This window comes from Lineus longissimus, chromosome 3, assembly GCF_910592395.1.
Source record: "Lineus longissimus chromosome 3, tnLinLong1.2, whole genome shotgun sequence".
NCBI lineage: Eukaryota > Metazoa > Nemertea > Pilidiophora > Heteronemertea > Lineidae > Lineus > Lineus longissimus.
Window position 1 is genome coordinate 25,733,530 of NC_088310.1, and position 17,602 is coordinate 25,751,131.

At 42.3% G+C, this 17,602-nt stretch overlaps 1 protein-coding gene across 5 annotated transcripts in view; it reads left to right on the forward strand.

Moving 5' to 3' along the window:
* LOC135484381 (protein PALS1-like) overlaps positions 1 to 17,602 on the forward strand; it is an 84,092-nt gene that overhangs the window by 54,080 nt on the left and 12,410 nt on the right. For 4 of the 5 annotated variants that reach the window (XM_064765779.1, XM_064765780.1, XM_064765781.1 and 1 more), the window contains exons 3-6: positions 860 to 917; positions 7,595 to 8,659; positions 16,149 to 16,438; positions 17,153 to 17,335. In XM_064765779.1, the coding sequence (XP_064621849.1) occupies positions 860 to 917; positions 7,595 to 8,659; positions 16,149 to 16,438; positions 17,153 to 17,335 (1,596 nt within the window). Of the gene's footprint in view, positions 1 to 472; positions 544 to 859; positions 918 to 7,594; positions 8,660 to 16,148; positions 16,439 to 17,152; positions 17,336 to 17,602 lie in introns of those variants that run through there. The other variant, XM_064765783.1, reaches the window with a different exon arrangement.

Consider the following 17,602-nt stretch of genomic DNA (forward strand, 5'->3'; position numbering starts at 1 on the left):
CTCCATGATTTCCCGTAGGGTGGATTCGATTTCAAGTAGCCGCCGCATGGGAGGCCGTTTCGAAGTTCAACAAAAAACGCCGCCCAGGGAATTTTTGCAGGTTGTCATTGTGATGTATGGCTAGAGAGACCAATGAGTTAGGACTCATACCAAGCGCGCTGGGTTATTACCGGTGTAAAAGTTTGAAATGTTCTGGGATAAGATTGCCGGGGAACAAATATTGTGTTATATGCTCTTTTAATCTCTGAGGTTATTCTTTAGAACCATCCGTCAGAATACTACAGGGTCCGGACACTTTTCCATGGGGACAATTTTTACTTCTACATCGGTCGTGCTCGTCCCCATCATTTCTGTAGCAAGAAAAAACTACAACAATTGGGCAAACATGGGGTTAAATCCCAGAAATCGCATACCATGCGTCATATCAGACCCCGCCCACTTTTTGTTTACATTACTCATTGTGGTAGGGGGCACTTAACCTTTCACCCCGAATTGTTGGCAGCCATGTTGAATTACCGGAATAACTCTGCGTAACATTGCCAGGTTAGAATAGTATGATTTTAGCGCGTTTGTTGTGAATGTCAGATCATAATCTTGTAAAATATATTGTGGTTCGGATGCAGCATTAGGAATGTGAAACTAGATCGGTATGAAATTGGATACACTTTGAGTACTCTTGTGTTCAAGCGAAGAGTTATTTATCGGAATACAATGTTTCAACCCCTTGTGTAAATGCACTGACTGTGCACTGTGCTGTGTGATTGTATGTGTACACTACACATGACAGGTGTGTGTAATAGTTATTGTAGAAAGTGACCCTCCCTTTTTATGTGTTTTATGATGTTTTTGCTCGTTTCAGTGTATCAAGTCGAGGACAATATGTTTGAAAGTGAAAAGAAGAGCAAGTTTTGCTGAAGGTGAGCAGTTTTTATTTCGGAGTTATTTTTCTGTCTAATTGAAGTCTGCGTGTCTGACGAAGACACAACATCGGCATCCAATGTTGGACGTGTCTTCACCCAGAGAGATTCCGTGTTAAAACGGTCTATCAATTGGCTAACGCTGCCAGTTGAATATGGGGTCCATCCATCCATATCGTAGTCAAGAATGGACCTTTTTGACAAATAAGTTTGTTTGGGCGCTCAACAGTCATGCGTTTCACCTGGAACAAAGGGTCCCAGTGACTTATGGTGTTGTCCGACGTCAGATGAGGCCTTCTAAAGTGTTCTTAGCATGCACATTTGTTTTGTTAAGACTTGGATTCGTCTTTATCGAAAAAGCCTATATACTGAGGCAAACGAAAATTTTTGAAGGAAACACTGGATTTGATGATGGTCTTTATATATCAATTATTTTGTGAACCAAATGGTTTGCCCTGGCACTGACCTCTTGTAAATTTACTGATCAAGACTGACACACTAACCTCGATTATGTTGGTAAGGAATGCATGCAATTGCGCTGCTTCAAGCTTTTGCACTTTACAATAAATCTAGATTTAATTCACTTGGATCCTTAATCTTGTTTGCATTGACAGGAATGCTGTACTGTTAACATTCCCATTCATGCCAAGGACATGATTTACTATCATTGTGCAGTTCTTTATTTCTGACTCTGAAAGTTGGATATGATATTCTGGACAGTCCTGTGAGTACAGGTGAAATCATAAGTGGTATTTTTCGGGGTAGTTACCATGGTAAATACGCCTACTATTACTGCGAGAGAACCCATGTTGAGGGTGGACGGTTTTCTGGCTTGGTGGAATAATGGACTCTTCTTCCTGGTAATCTAACAAATGTATAATTGTCCACAGTGTAGCCATTGGTCTGCACAAATGATAGACCTGGTTCTGGAATAAATTTGAGTCATACCTTTCTTGAACCTAGGCCTACCTTGCCAATTTATTCATAGAATGTTACAATTTGCCTTCTGGATATCAATTGTCCAAAACCTACCAGAGCTATTGTATTCAGTCACCCTCACTTGCAAGACAGAATTCTTTATGAAAAACAAGCCATTATACGTGTTCGGCCTATAATTTGTATTCTATATTATTTGCACAAGCTGTGGATAAAATGTTGGCTTGATAGCGATTTTGAAAGAAGGAATTCCAGAAGTGCCTCTTGAGTGAATTCCGCATTGTATCAGGACAAATAGTGAGACATTTTATTGATCAGCCTTTCAAATGATTCACCCATCTGATTATATACTTCGAGGCCTACACTTAAAATGTGGTTGAAGTTGTTCCTTATGCAAGTGTAACGTAAGCATAAAAGTGTAGGAAGTGATAGGTGTGCCTGGTATGACAGTGACAATGCCTAGTCCCTTTTAGACCCGCACATAAGTCCTTGTTTACAACTCTAGACTATATGTCCCTTGTGCTGAATCTAAGGTTACATGTATTGTACTTAGACAACTTTCTCTTTTGAAGCCTTCTTTTGCTTCAATCTGGCCTCTTTGAATTTTTTCTTGTCGTGCAAACGGCCCTGTTGTCTAGCACCTTGCGTACAAGTTCCTGGCCTACAAGTACAATACAACTCCCTGCCTGCTATGCTGTACTCTGTCATTCAGTAGTTGCCGTCGTATTGCCGTTCTGCCATTTCCTGTTGGTGGCCGGTGGCCGCATCAAAAGCGCAGTTGGTGAAGCCTCTGTTGTTCTCGTCTGCTCACCTGCTCAATACGTAATACACTGTATTGGTAAATGGTTCCACCATTCCACCCACAGTATACAAATGCTGGGAAGCTTGTTTACCTAATTACAGCCCCTCTAATCAATAATTTATCGCTTCCTGATTGAGGCTGGTCCATAGTGTGTGTATCAAGTGGCCCATACCATTGTGACCAGCTAAGCCTGGATACGGTGCAATGCCAGTTGTTGATCGATGTCTGACCATGTCCAAATGCCAAGGCTGTAAAAGTGTATCATGAATTTATTGGTTTTCTGGTATCTTCATAAATTTGGCAACCCAGTACCAGCGACATTAGATGATCTCCCCATCCTCCAGGGTGAAAGTTTTGGAATGATAGTACATTGCAGTGTGGAATGTGAAGTATTCTTCCACTCAATCCAGCTTCCTTACGGTTGGCATGGCAACAGATCTATCAGCTCCAATGTTGTGCCACTCCACAACCACAATTATTTATTCTCCAATATGAAAAATTCTTGTCAGATTTGATATTTTCTCAATTCTGTTGAAGAATGTGATGTGCAGTGTGGGCCATCAACCAGAATGTAGTTTGGTCTGATTATACTTTTTGAAGGCTATGGATCAGCATAGCTGTCCAGGCTGCTGTTGTTGACACTGAGACTGACATACACCTTATTTCACAAGGTTGTGGCCAAAATGCCAATAAATTCCTTATTGCTCCTTAGTTGATATTGAGACATGTCTGTCATGAAACAGCTTAGGGCTGCCATACCATGCATTTCTAGAGGCCTTTATACTAGATTATAGTGCCTAACAGTATCGTATAGTGTACGGTATTGGCAGGACATGCCATCTGGCTCCAGATTTGTATTGTGGGACAAGATTGGCAAACAGAATGGAACGGATATCGATTATTCCTAAATTTGTGAAGAAGGAAGCCAGGGTATACAAATAGAGGGCTGATCAATACTATCAACAAAGTGCCATGTGTTCTGGATCCTGTTGACAAAACATTGGCATGTGGAGATCAGGATGTCGTTTGTCACACTGGGCTGGTGGTGACATCTTTTGGTTGTCGATCATGCAGGTGTATCCTAGGTCAGGCAATCTCTAATTTTCGGAAAGTAAGCCTAAATGCTTTGTTGCAGTTGGTATGTTCGCTTGAAGAACCTTGGTCAAATGTTTGCTTTGCCTAGGCATAAGATATCTCCTGATTCTTTCTAAGATGATATGTTATTACTTTTAGTAACCTGGAGCCTGGCAGGTGTTTTTGCTAACCCTAACATGCTTAATAATATTGCCATATTGACAACAGAGTGCCTTTCCAATGATAAAGGAGAACCTGTGTCTCCTTCAAGATAATGGCAATGCTTCTCATGCCCTTGGGTCGATCCATCACCAGCAGGATGAAGCTAACACCTAATCTCGTTGTTTCCTGGTGATTCCTCCTGTAGCCAATAATTGAATTTATTGTTCGAGACATGACTTGAATATCCCTCATCATCAGTTTGACCGTTCGTGTTGGTGTTTCACTGAGCAGGGTCTGGTTGCTCAGTCGGAGTTAGACTTACTGTTGGCGTTAGGTCCTAAAAATACATGCACGCAGATATCCTATGCAGGGGGATTTGATACTTGAAACTGAGCCTACAGAGAGTACATTTTTGGGATTCCTTCTATTGTTTATGTGTGTCAATTATTGAAGGAGTGGAATGATCCACTTCAAGTGAGGGGTAACAACCTTGTGACCTTCAGCAGGGCCGACGCCTTCATATTTGTGGGACCTGTCATTGTAACCCCCTACTGCTGCTAGGCAACTGTTGCCTCCTGGCTTGATTTGCCTTTTGATGCTTCCAAAATGAAATCAACCCTGGAAGCTTTGGGCTTTGGCTAAGGCTGAGAACATCTTTGTTGATAAGTTGAGTACCATCAGACTGTATTTTGTGTGAAATCACCAAAAATCACATGCTAAATTCTCATGAAATGTACTGGCTGTGTTTCCCAGCTTATAGCCAGGAAGTTCATTGCCTGTCTGCTCTCTACTGTGTTTGCTGAACATGACCAGAATGAGTTTGATCGTTGAGATTTGCGTGCCAGCACAATGAACAGGTCATGTAGGCGAGATATTGTTCTCTTGTTTTCCTTGGAACATAATATCCTCTGTTATGAATATAAGTATACTAGGCCTACTTCACAGCCCTCCCTTGGCTTATGGTATCATGGTATGGCCTGGTAACATTCCTTAAGAGTCAAGCTGGTCCATCTCAAAAGAGTTGAAGGATGTTGCTCGCTTGAGAAAGGGATACGTATCGAAGTTTCCTTAGGATTGTTATTGCTATACTTGTGTTTCCGTCACCATCAAAATGTTGAAACATGCTGAAAATCACCAAAACAGGCTGAAGAACAGACAGGGTGAGTTGTTGACATTGTCGGGTATTTTATGTTTGGTCTACTTACCATTTCTCAAAGAGGAACGTTTTTCTTTAGATGCTCTTCATGTGTAAGACAAGGTGCTTCATGTACGTGTTGAGTGGTTGGACATTTCAAGGGGAATTGTTTCTCCCAGATGATTTGTCAGTTATGTCAGAACCTCATTTCAGTGTCATTGTTCTTCACTTGGGCGCTAACCATGACATCTCTTTTAAACAATGTTCCTTCTCCCCTTGAGGCACCACCGTGCGAAGACTCATTATTGCTCAATTCCTTAGCGGCAAGACCCCCCTGATCGAGCGTGACATCCTGTACAACCTCATCAGCGTGTGATGAGAAAAATGACAGCATTAATCCCCTTGTTGGCTATAGAAGAGAATGAGTGTTCGATCTCATCGTGGGCTGTGTCTGGCGTGTAATCTCTCAAAGATAGATGTGTGGGTTCCCTTGGGGCTCCTGCAATCAGGACTGGTAGAAGGATAAGGATGACCATTTCTGACAGGACTTCTGTATGACTTCCATTGGCTGTTTGTCTTCTGTGGAAGAAGGCATTTGACATTGCTCTGGGAGAAGCATAGTAGGATTCGGTTTTTATGATTCTATGGAAAGGTTTGTTGTTAGTTAGCAAGAAGGTTCAGGGTCTTTGGCCAGCTACAGTAGAGTGTTTCCATTCATGACAACTCATTCTGGTATTGATGACCCTCTGGATGTGTGTTTCCTCAAATGATAGAGTCTGCGAGATTCGTAATAGGAAGTTCATTAGAAATGACTATCTATTATCGTATTCAAAATTCAAAATTGTGTATCAAGCCACCGCTGAATATCGAATCCCTACAGTGAAATCTGTTTTCCTTGGTCTGTGGGTCATGAAGTGTAAACTCATGCATTCATTTAACTGCTTTTAAAGGAGCAAAATATCACCTATTGGAAGCCCCAGCGATTGATGCATTGCTCATGCTTGTCACTGGTAACAAAGCATCCATCTTTGTCATGACAGATTTGATCAAACCAGTAATGACAATGACAAAACGGAATCCCATCTAATCGATAGAAGCAGCATGGGATGATTGCAAACGGTTTCTTCGCTACAGATGCTTTTCGATTGTGGAGTTTTTTACCATACAATGTCTACAGTCTTCATCGTCTTCTGTATTCGATATTGGTCATCTCAAAGTTTGTAGCATCACAAAGCTAGACTGGTTAAGAGTTAAGTGTACCTACGTAATAGATGTAGTCACTGGCAATGGGATGAATTGATTGCGACTGGAACCATATGGCACTCATCAGACTATGAAAACAATGGTGTTAAACTAATTGGCGTCTGGCTCTTCTGTATTGATGAATGATATTGAACAAACTGGGAATGATGGCAACATTCCCACCGCCTCCTCAAATTCACTCCACTTGGATGACAAGTTCAGGTGGGTTTGTTTTTGGAGTTCATTTGTATTTCAAGTGACAACTGATAGGCTCTTCTGTATGTAACACAAAAAGTGGAGTATGTATTTAACTATGTAGACTCACTTTTAATCCCGCAGTATAGGGCATGCCGGTAACAATTGAATGTTTGCAAAAGAAACCAAAAGTTCCGGACTTTTTCCTTCAAAATTGTCAGCCTTATAATAAAATCTAATAAAGGTCTTGTACTGAAGTCTAATCATCAGCCCCATGCAGGGTATGTGGCACTGTTCTTCACTGTATTGTTTGGATACAAAGTCTATACATTCTTCCCAACCTTTCATGATAAAGCAGTCAACATTGTCAGGGGTTATCAATAACATGCACACTGCAACATTTCTGTGTTGATTTTATCAAAATTCCGGGGCTCCTGGAGCTTTGGAGTTAATATTTTGTATCAGCAGTTCCGCCTGGAAGGAATAGCGATAATATAATCAAAAGTGTGTGCCTATCCACTGAACAAAAACCTGCAAAGGCTGATGTGGGATTTTTAACTCATTCACGCCCAGGGGTTGCACGTTGACAAAATCATTTCTTTCATTTTAGCCGGTCTAGGCAAAAATGTTAGCACCCAGACCGATTCATGGAGAAATAATGTAAATGGTCCTACTCACAAAAAAATTGTCACGTGAGAGAATATGAAAAAAAATGTGCATCAATATAATTTACATGATCAAGTATAGTTCTGCGTTTGCAGTGTAAATAAAAAACACAGGCTTATGACAGCGCCTTGGGCATTCATACTTGTTCTTGTGAAGTACATGTCCGCACACATGAATGTCATGGGGTTTGCTCTGCCCTCCAGGCAAATCCTGACAGAGATAATGTGTCGAATCTAAAGCATTTCCTAATTTCCAAGTATGATGGGACAACCCAGATATACTGTCCCAGACCCAGTTCTATAGCATGAATACGGAAGCAAAGTCATCAGTGACAAGACAAATCTGATCTTGTTTCAGCTTTGAACTTGAGAAAGAAAACTGAAGATGAGAAATAATGAAGTCAGTTCCAAGCAAGATGAACAGTTTGTAATCAAAGTAACACCTTGTAAACTCTTCTTGTTGCAGTTGCTGATGTTCACAATGTGCAAGATGCTTATGTGATTGCCGTTGAAGAAAAAGCCAAGCAACGATTGGAGAAGCTTTCAGCGGTCCACAAGATCCAGCCAGTGGATATGACCAAACTACCCAACCAGGAAGAAAAAGAAAACATGGATATTGAAAGCTATAACAATCCATTTCGAAATAATAAGGGAAATAATATGGACTCGCCCCACAAACGGGGGAAGCAGCCAGTTCATGTGGAAGCTAATATCAATGTGCCGCCTGTTGAGGCTGGTTTGAATGGCGGACACTTTGAGGCCGATATAAACGGACCTAATGTGGATACGACCAGAATGAACGGTTATGTAAATGGTGGATCAGCTCGCTTAGACAACACTAACCCGTTCCTGCCGGCATATCAATACGCCGGCAGTGAGGGGGGCAGTTCTGTCTCGGACAGTGATCTGTATCGAGGACCGTCTGATTTTAATACTTTAGAACGTGGTGTGCAGCAAGCGAACAATGTTCAGGAGGAGATAATGGTTGACAATACTACTGACTTTAATAGCGGTTACACAGGTATCATAGACGGTAGTGATGGGCCCCATAGAGAAATGGCAATTGATGTACCAGCGGGATTCCGAGGCAGTTTAAAAGAACCGCCACGATTGCCATCACACATTGGACCATCTCCTCCAGGGACGCCAAAGAAAGAGCGTAAAACTGCTGATAAATCGGGAAGTAGTACTCCTAAATCTGACCGAGATGAACAATTGCAAAGAATACGAAAACATCAGGAGGATTTACGGAAACGGCGCGATGAAGAAGACCGGTTATTACGAGAACAGGAATTTTTACGTGCTTCCTTACGCGGTTCTAAAAAGTTACAAGCGTTAGAACAGCGGCCTCCACCACCACAACCTGTTGGGTTTGAAAACGAGGCATTCGTGGAGGAGGGGGATCACCTTGATGGGAGTTTACCACGATCTGCACTGAGGGTCACACCTCCGGAACCTGGCACATTAGACAGAAAACAGCAGTATGAACCCACTAGTCAAGCAACTGCTGAGGTACAGGCACAGCCAATTGGTAGGTACCATTTTATAATATCTTAATTATCTTCTTTTTAAACAGTGTTCATTTGAATTCTTGCCCTTCTCCCATCAGCATTGATGTTGTCAAATTGGATTGGTAGGTACACCAGTTAGTGTGTCACAGACTTATCATGATTTGACAGGCAAAACTGACAAACTCCATTGGTTATTCTCTTGCAGTTCCTGACATGTTCTGTAGTCTGACTTGTATGACATTGAGTAACCCTGTCTGTGATTGCCTCTGGTGGCTGTCATGGCTGTCAGTACTTCACTTTAGCTTTTCGACACCAGACTGTTACTACTGTGACAGCCAGCTTCTCAAATTATGTTGTGTATGTCATGCGTGAAACTATATCTGACAGTCATGATCATCAGAAGTTCGGGGTTCAACTGGTACCTATAGCCTTTTATGAATTGTATGATGACCTTGTAATTATCATGATCATTGAAATGTGAAAAGTAAACTATTTGACAGAAAGTAGCGATTGATGCCATTGATCTTTGAGAACACACCAATCAAAGCAAGGGTGTATCGCCCTATTTCATGGTTTGATGGTGATGCTGCAGCTAGCCTGATAACATTCAATGGCAAAATTGGATCGATACTTCAGATTCAATATTCACATTGAACGAAAGGTGTCTACGACAGATAGAAAAATGAAAGTTTCACGAGACAAGTTTGGGACATAGTTGTGGTCTACGCCTTGTGTGGATGTATAGGAGTGCTTGCCTTGAGGGATATGTACGCTAAATGAAAAGGATACCACTCGATCATGGATTTACAGAGTTTATTTTACCCAGCTTTGGGATACATTTTACAAACGGAGGAGTTCTTGCTGCACAGTATAGCCACAGGGCCAGGGGATTCAGGCATTTCGGATAAGTCACGAGGGGCTGGTGGGGAAGAAGTGATTCACTATCCTGCAAAGAAAGTGAACACTACGACCCTTTCCACTGGACCTAAAAGAGAAGGATGCAAATTATGTGGACTCAAACCTCAAAGAAGTTCAGATGAAGTGCCTTCGAAAACCATTCCTTCACAAAAGTTGCAAGTTGTCTCTTCCCCAGTTCCTTGTCAATCGCCCTCACCGAATAGGACTTATTTCCAGCGGAGTACCCCTTCTGGAGTGCAGACAGTTTTCTACCATAAAGGCAGGGCTTCTCAGTGCAGATATAATCATGTCAACCAATACGTGCCTCGGGTTCCTGTGAAAACGGACACCAGAGAGAAACCTGGAGCTCCACTCCCAGTTCAGGAGAAGGAAGTGCCTATAGTGAAAAAATCATCTGTGAAAGTGGCTTATCTAAGAACCGGACTCCCTCTCAGTATTCCGATCAGCGACAGTTCGGCTGACGAGGGGAAATATTGGTGGTCCGAGATAAAGAATGAGACACCAGAGCTAAAGTCTGTGCCTTCAAGTCGTTATAATCAACATACCCTCTCTAATGTTGACTGTGTATCAACTGTAGCTCCTGGGCCTTTAGCAGGAAAGGCAAATGCTAGTCAGCATAACTTAGAAGAAGAAATTGAAGGTGACGCTAGGTCAACAAAGAATGCAGTAAATGGGGAGATGAAAATCAATGTCGTTGACTCCTCTAGCTCGAAATCAACTCCAACCGTTTTGAGGAAAAGTGATTTGACTGTCGGGAAACCTGCATCAACTGCAGAGAAAGGGAATGACCAGTCATTGCAGCAAATTGGCAAGAAGGCTAAGAATAAGATGAAAATCAAAGGAATACATAGAAAGTCTAGAAAAGACGGTGAAAATAGACCTGCATTGTTTCGAAAAACTGATAATGATAATTCTGATATTTATTTTGGTGACAATGAGAGAAGTGCAAGCGTTACTCCTACCCTGAATCAGAAGCTAGAAAATGGAAGAATATTGGTCAACGCTGAAGCAAAATATCAAGTTAGAAATGCTTTATCGGGAATTCACCAGAAGAAAAAGGGTTCTGCGGATGGGTCACCTACTCCAAAGGATATAACAACTGGTATAAAAAGGGGTGGAAAGGATATTGGTAGTACAAGTGCTGTCCAGTTGCTTGCTCGTGGCAGCCTACGAAGCCTGGCTCTGTTGTCGCTTCAACCAAATGGTATACTGCGAGGGAAGCATCTGTCCAGGATTGAGCAACTTGGCAATTGTGGTGGTAGAGCTAGTGCACCACGGAAGCTCGTATCAAGGAATACTGATAGCAAACTTGTTGTAGCCAAGACTGCTCCAGTGCGGGTCTCTCCTCGAAGTGCCCCTGTGAGCCCCCAGAGAGACAAAGCAACGCAGTCATCTTTTTCCTCGATAACTACATCTTGTGTGAAGTGTGGTAGTTTGCCCAACGTATCTGCTTGCTCTAAAGTTGCTAATCTGGGAGGTGGAGGAGCTTTGATTCAGACTGCCAGTACAAGCCTGCCAAATATATCCATACCCCCTGCTCAAGAATTGCAGATTCAGAACGGCCACAAGACACCATTGTCAAAGTTGGAAAAGAAGACATCGCTTACTTGTTCTGCATCGAATCTTACTCAGGGGTACAACATAAGTCCTATTCAACCATTGGAAAGGTCGCATGTCTCTGCGTTGATGTCAAGTACTTGGGAGGTGACGGAATTTGAGAAAGACACTACTCCCTCCCAGGATATTCTGGCTAAAAGCCAAGGAAGTTCAGATAACCCAATAACACATCCATTACAGCTATCACATCCAGAGCCAGGAAATGATGGCTCCCTGAACAGTGATGAGATGTCACCATTAGCTGGTAAAGGAGGTCGTAAAGAACCAACTTCAAATTGCTGTGTGGAGACTTCTAATGCGCTGACTGAGTTGGATACAAATGAAGTTGAAACCGAATCGGATTTGTCTCTCCTCGGAAGCAGTTTGAGTCATAATGAAGCTGCCCTAAGACTAGGGGGTGATTCAAAGAAAGCTGTGCGAAATGAGCCTATAAGTCAAAAACATTGTCCTCCAGAAACTGTTGGTGACAAACGTAAGACATCCACTAAGTCTCATGTCATCACTGCCCTGGTTGAGAGTGAAATCAAACCAGAAAAACAGCCTATTGATGATAGTGTCATCGTACTGGCTCGTGAATCTACTAAGCTGAAAAGAGATGCAAAAACGCTCACGACTTGTGGAATGTCAGAGTCTCACAAGACAAATAAAGATATTGGATCAAAGCGGCGGTACATTCTTCAGCAGATTCTTCAAAGTGCTCGCCAGGAGGAATCAAATAGCAAAGAATCTGAAATACGGAAGAAGGAAACGGGATCGATTGGTCTCCGTAACCATAGGGCTTCTGATGTTGCTACTCATTCAAAAGACCCGGAGACATCAAAGAATGTACCTGAGGAACATAAAAACGGATTGAGATACCCAGAGCCCTTTGGTTCAGTTGAGCATGCTAATGGCAAGAGCAAGCCTGGAGAGGAAAGCTCAAAGAAGAATTTGAGGTTGGGCAGAAAAGTAAGTGCTGTCATTCTCTCGCGGGTTGATAGCATATCTCTGGGGGCTTTGCCATCAGAGCTACCTTCTTATGGACTCGAGGAAGATGGAGACTTGGAAAAGAAAACAGCGAGTTCTCAGGATGGTGATGGCAAAGATGTAAAAATAAGAGATCGTAGTAACGATACCAATAGCACTCATGGAAAATCTGATTCGCATCATAAAAAGAACAAGCATGATGGCCGATTAGCCAATACCCTTCTGAGTGTCATCAAGGCAGCACGATCGCATGAACGCCATAAGGTCAGGGAGCTAACAGCTCCCAAAGGAAGTGACTCTGATGACAGTTTTACCTTCTGTTTTTCCGAGCGGTTAGGTGGAAGTTTTGAAAAGTGGATGAAGACGAGTACGAGTAAAGTGGCAGTCAGAAAGAAGATGGAATTGCTTGCAGCTGCAGAACTCATGGATTATTCTGGGCTATATGATGACCTTTCGGCAGATGGATTTTCAAAAGATAGCAAGTCCTCCCTGTTGGCTGGAAGTGGTATTCCTGTTAAAAAGGAAATTGCTTTTGCAAGAGTTCCATCTCTAAATGAGCTTGGCCTTCCTGTTCGAGATGATGGTATTTCTCGTAGGGCTACTTTAGAAGATGAGGCTCATATCACTCCAGGAGAATGGAACACCAAACGGCAGAACTTAAGTGTGGTTCAGGCTGATGTGCAGAGAGATGGTTTGAATGATGGGATATCAGAGAACACAGCATTGCCTCAGACTCAGTTACAGACTAAGAACTTAGCTATAGAGACAGATAAGGTCAGTTCCGGTGATTGTTCAAGTGATCATGACACGCATGGTAACCCAAATGAAAACTTAATGTCAGAAAATAGGAATTCATGTGAAAGGAAGGAGCCCAATGAGGCAGTTGTCTGTGAAACAAGACAAAATAATGATACCAATAACATAGAATATGATCCGTCTCGAACTGACTTGTTATCATCCGATAATAACACAAAAACAAAACATGATCCTGCCATTATCAGGAATCAGTCATCTCCACGGAAACCAGAAGATAAGGTTGAAACATCACGGATTGCTACAAAAAGCGAATGGCATCGCACTACTGCGGATGATGTTGCAAATGCAGAGCTGAATCGGAACCTTGCAGAAACCATCACTGTCAATATTGTTATGAGATCAGATAGACAACCCCCTGTCATGCCTGTATTAGAAGATAAGGCAGTTAAGTCTGTCGTGAATACGCGAGAGATCAGAGCAATAGTGCCCTGCCGCAAGGAGATGCAAACAGTCGGTCTTACCTCCAAGGAGCTGCAAGTTGCGTTCGCCAACAAGAACAACATCAAGCAATCATTCGCAAATCACATCAAACAATCATTTCCATCGAACAGCCGCGTGCTGGCAAAGATAAATCAACTTCCATTACAGTGGAGTAATCGCGTGCTTGAGAAGCTCTACGCAGATCCTCAGCTTTCAAAATTGAATCATGGAATAGAATCTGACGCAGATGTTATGCTGGCGAAGTTCAATCAAACGATAAGACTGACTCCACATTTTCCCTATATTATTGGATTGCCTGTTCACTCTGAAGTCCTGCAGTTGGCGATGAAACTTGAAAAATTGTCAGCTGAAAGCGATGATAAGCTTGATAAAACAAATGTAAGGCAGAGTGCTTTTGAGGATGGCAATATACAGCCAAGGAATTCTGCACCGTTGGAGGAAATTGTTAGCCAGGATGATTCAAATATACTTAATGCTGATACCCATGTTCAAACACATGGAGCAAATAGCGATGTGGACATTGTAAAAGAAGAAAATTTCAATGAAAATGATAGAAATCAGTCAGATTCCAATCAAGAGCCGGGTCTACTGTGTGGGTCTTCAGAAAATCCTGCTGGAAACACTGGTTCTAAACCTGAGCCATGTGAAACTGATAGGGCAGCAGATGGTCAAGCTCTTACACAGTGCTCCTCACCTCTTCTTGACAAAGAAACACAGACCGATTTTTCGCCCAACTCTTGGAATGGAAAGAACATTCTTGCAATGGGATCTCAAGAAGAACATAATGATCAGTCTGAATCGGAGCAGCTGGAATGCTGGCAACCCCCAAAAGATGATAAAGAGGCAGAGTCCTCTGAAAGCTCTGATCGTTCAACGCAGAAACGTCTTGCATTAGATCGATCAAGCCCTCATAGGCAGAGTCAAAGAAGGATGTCCTCTAGTATAAGACACAAAGCAAGTCGACTGACCCAAGCAAGTTCTGTTCCAAATTTAAGTACCCAGGTACCAAGCCATCTTCGGTCGGAAAATCCAAAACCAGAACTGCCTTACCAACCAAGATCCAGTGCCCAATCTCCATGTCATCCACTAAGGCCACCTCGGTCTGGCACACCTTCTCCTCCCAGACCTGGTCAATACTTCTGGACGATGAACTCTCCTGTAAAAGGAGTTGATCCTTCTCCTGAACAGAAGTCAGGAAACATATCAAGATCTTCACCAAGTCAGTCTGGACCATATCCAGAAGAGATCAGCACCTCTTTGGAACTTCAGTCGCCCACCTACCATCAGTCATCCCCCTCAGATCAGGTCTTGCCACAACCAAAAGAAAACCCTCAACCGTCTTCAAGATTGTCTGCAACATCTGGATCGTATCAAAAGCAAAAAGGTCTTGGTGTTTCTCCGCAGTTAAAACAAAATCCACCTCGTCATTCTGCGGAGCAAAATCCTCATCACTCTCACTCGCATCCAATTACATCAAACGAACTATGTCAACCTCATCTTAATCCCATCCAGCAAAGTGATCTTGGAAAACCTCATCAAACCAATGAGCCTCAGCTAAGACTTCTTGCTCATTCTCAACCTGTGCTTCCTCTAAACAAACAGCCAATGCAAATAATACAGGCAAACAAATTAGGCAGTAACGTTAGGAAACACGAAGCAGAAAATCTTCTAAAGGAAAAATTGGACGCAAATGGAATTAGCAAACGAAAGAGTAAGCACTATTTTTGTTCTCGTATTTGATGTGGTTGCGTTTGCTCATTATTCTATTTGATCATGAGTCAGTGCCGTAGGCTGTGAGGGAGAAAATAATGAGCCTTTCCACGATTACAAAGATATGTTAGAAGATGACTGTCTTTTTCACTTGGTCATGTTCAATGAAACAGTGCATTTGGCTCTACAATCAAGAGAGCCAAGGGAGTAGTTTGCTCTTGGCAAACTAGATGAATGGTGTTTTCAGTGTTTTGTTCGTGTTTTCACTGTGGAAAAAACAGGGCATGTGTGAATAGAATGCAGCCCAGTTGAAATTGGGAGGTTGGGTGTAGCATCATCATTATCATCATCATCATCATCATCATCATCATCATCATCATCATCATCATCATCATCATCATCGTCATCATCACATCATCACTGGGGACTCGTGTTCCTTTAGGACGTTTCCACTTTGTTGTAGCTGATCAGGCCACCATGCTACATTGTCCAGTTTGCCATCATCTCTTATTCATCTGAACATGATCAGTGACAACCTAGATCCCAAACATGACTTAAGCCGCTGCCTAATGGAGTTAACTTCATTGACCATTCTAGTCCCTTGTGACTGATGGACGAGATGATTCATTAAGAGTAGTCCATTGTGTATGTAATGTCATTTTCTTCTGTCATGTTGCTTACAAAGCCTGCATTATTGATCCATAGTAACCCCAGTGCCCTGCAGATCGATTACCCTAATTCTGTCCGAACAGGCGAGGCAGTGCTTTGGATGTCGAAGGAATTGAATAACGTTTTCATCCCTTTTTGTGACAGAACTGAACTGGCCAGAGAATACTTAATGTCCGCTTTCACTGTGGTCCTCGTATATTGATACTGCAGCAGTCAGTTGAATAGAAGAGCTTGACTAATGAGATGTCCCAAAACTTTTCTCCATCTCATGAATTCATTTATTTTGCAGCTGATCTGATGTTCTACTGTTGTAGTAGTATTTTTATTCAAATTTGCTCCATTCTAATTTCTTTTATTCGCTTGTATTTGCAGATCTAGAAAAGATCACCGCTTCCCTAAATGCAATCAAGTCCAAGTTAAACTCAGCTGAAAACAAGGACGACATCACCTTCCTCAACAGACTCTTCCAGGACTCACGGTTTCAGAAGACCGTCGCAGTCCACCAAAAAGTATTGGGGGTGTCGAAACGTGAGCCATGTCCACAAGCAGTATGTCACAGTGCACAGAGAGAATGCCTCGATATTATGGCATCCTCGTCCCTCAGTCAGAACAACCCGTATGTCCAGGAGCTCCAGAAGTTGTTGGAAAAACCTGAAATGCAGGTGAGATATGCTCTTGCGATTGTTTGCTTGTGATGTGGGTAAAATATTGAACACTCCTCCGTAACAATGTGAAGTATTGATTGGCTCACACAAGAGGCACCTGATTGTGTCTTCAACTAATCAAGCCTCTTTGATCCTGGATAATATCTTATAGCACCAATGCCAATAATGACCCACGTCAACACTATTGGCAGGGTTATTGGAAAATGGATCTGTGCACGCTGAGTGGGAAAATGGAAATTAAATTGAAACTTGATGCTGGCTTGGTGTTGTAGGCTAGGATATAGCGATGTCTGTCTCCGTTTCCTGGGTGGAAGGTGCTACACATCTTTTCATGTGCATTGTACCTTTGTAGTGTTTGCTTAAACTCATTCATAATCCTCAGTGGTTCTACTTCTTGGGGCCACTTTTTCGTGTTGTTGGACATGAAAACTGAGGCAAAGCAGTTGAGCTATCAGATGGATTGTATGACATCTCGCTTCCCTCAGCCTGCTTTCTTTAACATTGTGACCATATTATTTACCAATACTGATTTAAATATTCCCTTGGTAATTGTACCAATGTCCCTTGAGCCATTGTTTCATATCAAACGCCTATTCCTAGTCTGTGTAGTAACATCTTGTTCATTCATGATATTGGACTTTGCTGTTGAGTCAAAGCCTGAGCTCAGAAATTCATCTTTGCTAAATAGAGATCCATTTCTCTTTCCCAAAGGGCTTACTTCTTGCACACGACCGCGTAAGTTACCAGTATCAGTATACCGTGCCTTGTGGACAAGGAGACGATGACGATGATGACGACGACGACGACGGTGACCTTCCTGTCGAGACCATTGAAGGTCAATATGGCGGTGACAGCATAAAGATCATACGGATACAGAAGTCAACAGAACCCCTTGTAAGTAGAGTAAAACCTCTCAGGTGTTCGTTATAATCAAATTTTCCTTGAAACTTCTGGCAGTTCAAGCTCAATCAACTGCATTCCAAGGGGTCATAAAGCCCTTGTGACCTGTTACATCTTGGATAATCAAACCTTAATAATCTTCCTAGTAGCCTGTATGTTTCGATGATTCTGAACTCTTCACTCTTGATAGTTCTACAGTTTTTATACAGAAACTTGTTTATTCCATTCCCGTATTGACTTCCCCACTGCGGAGAAGAAACT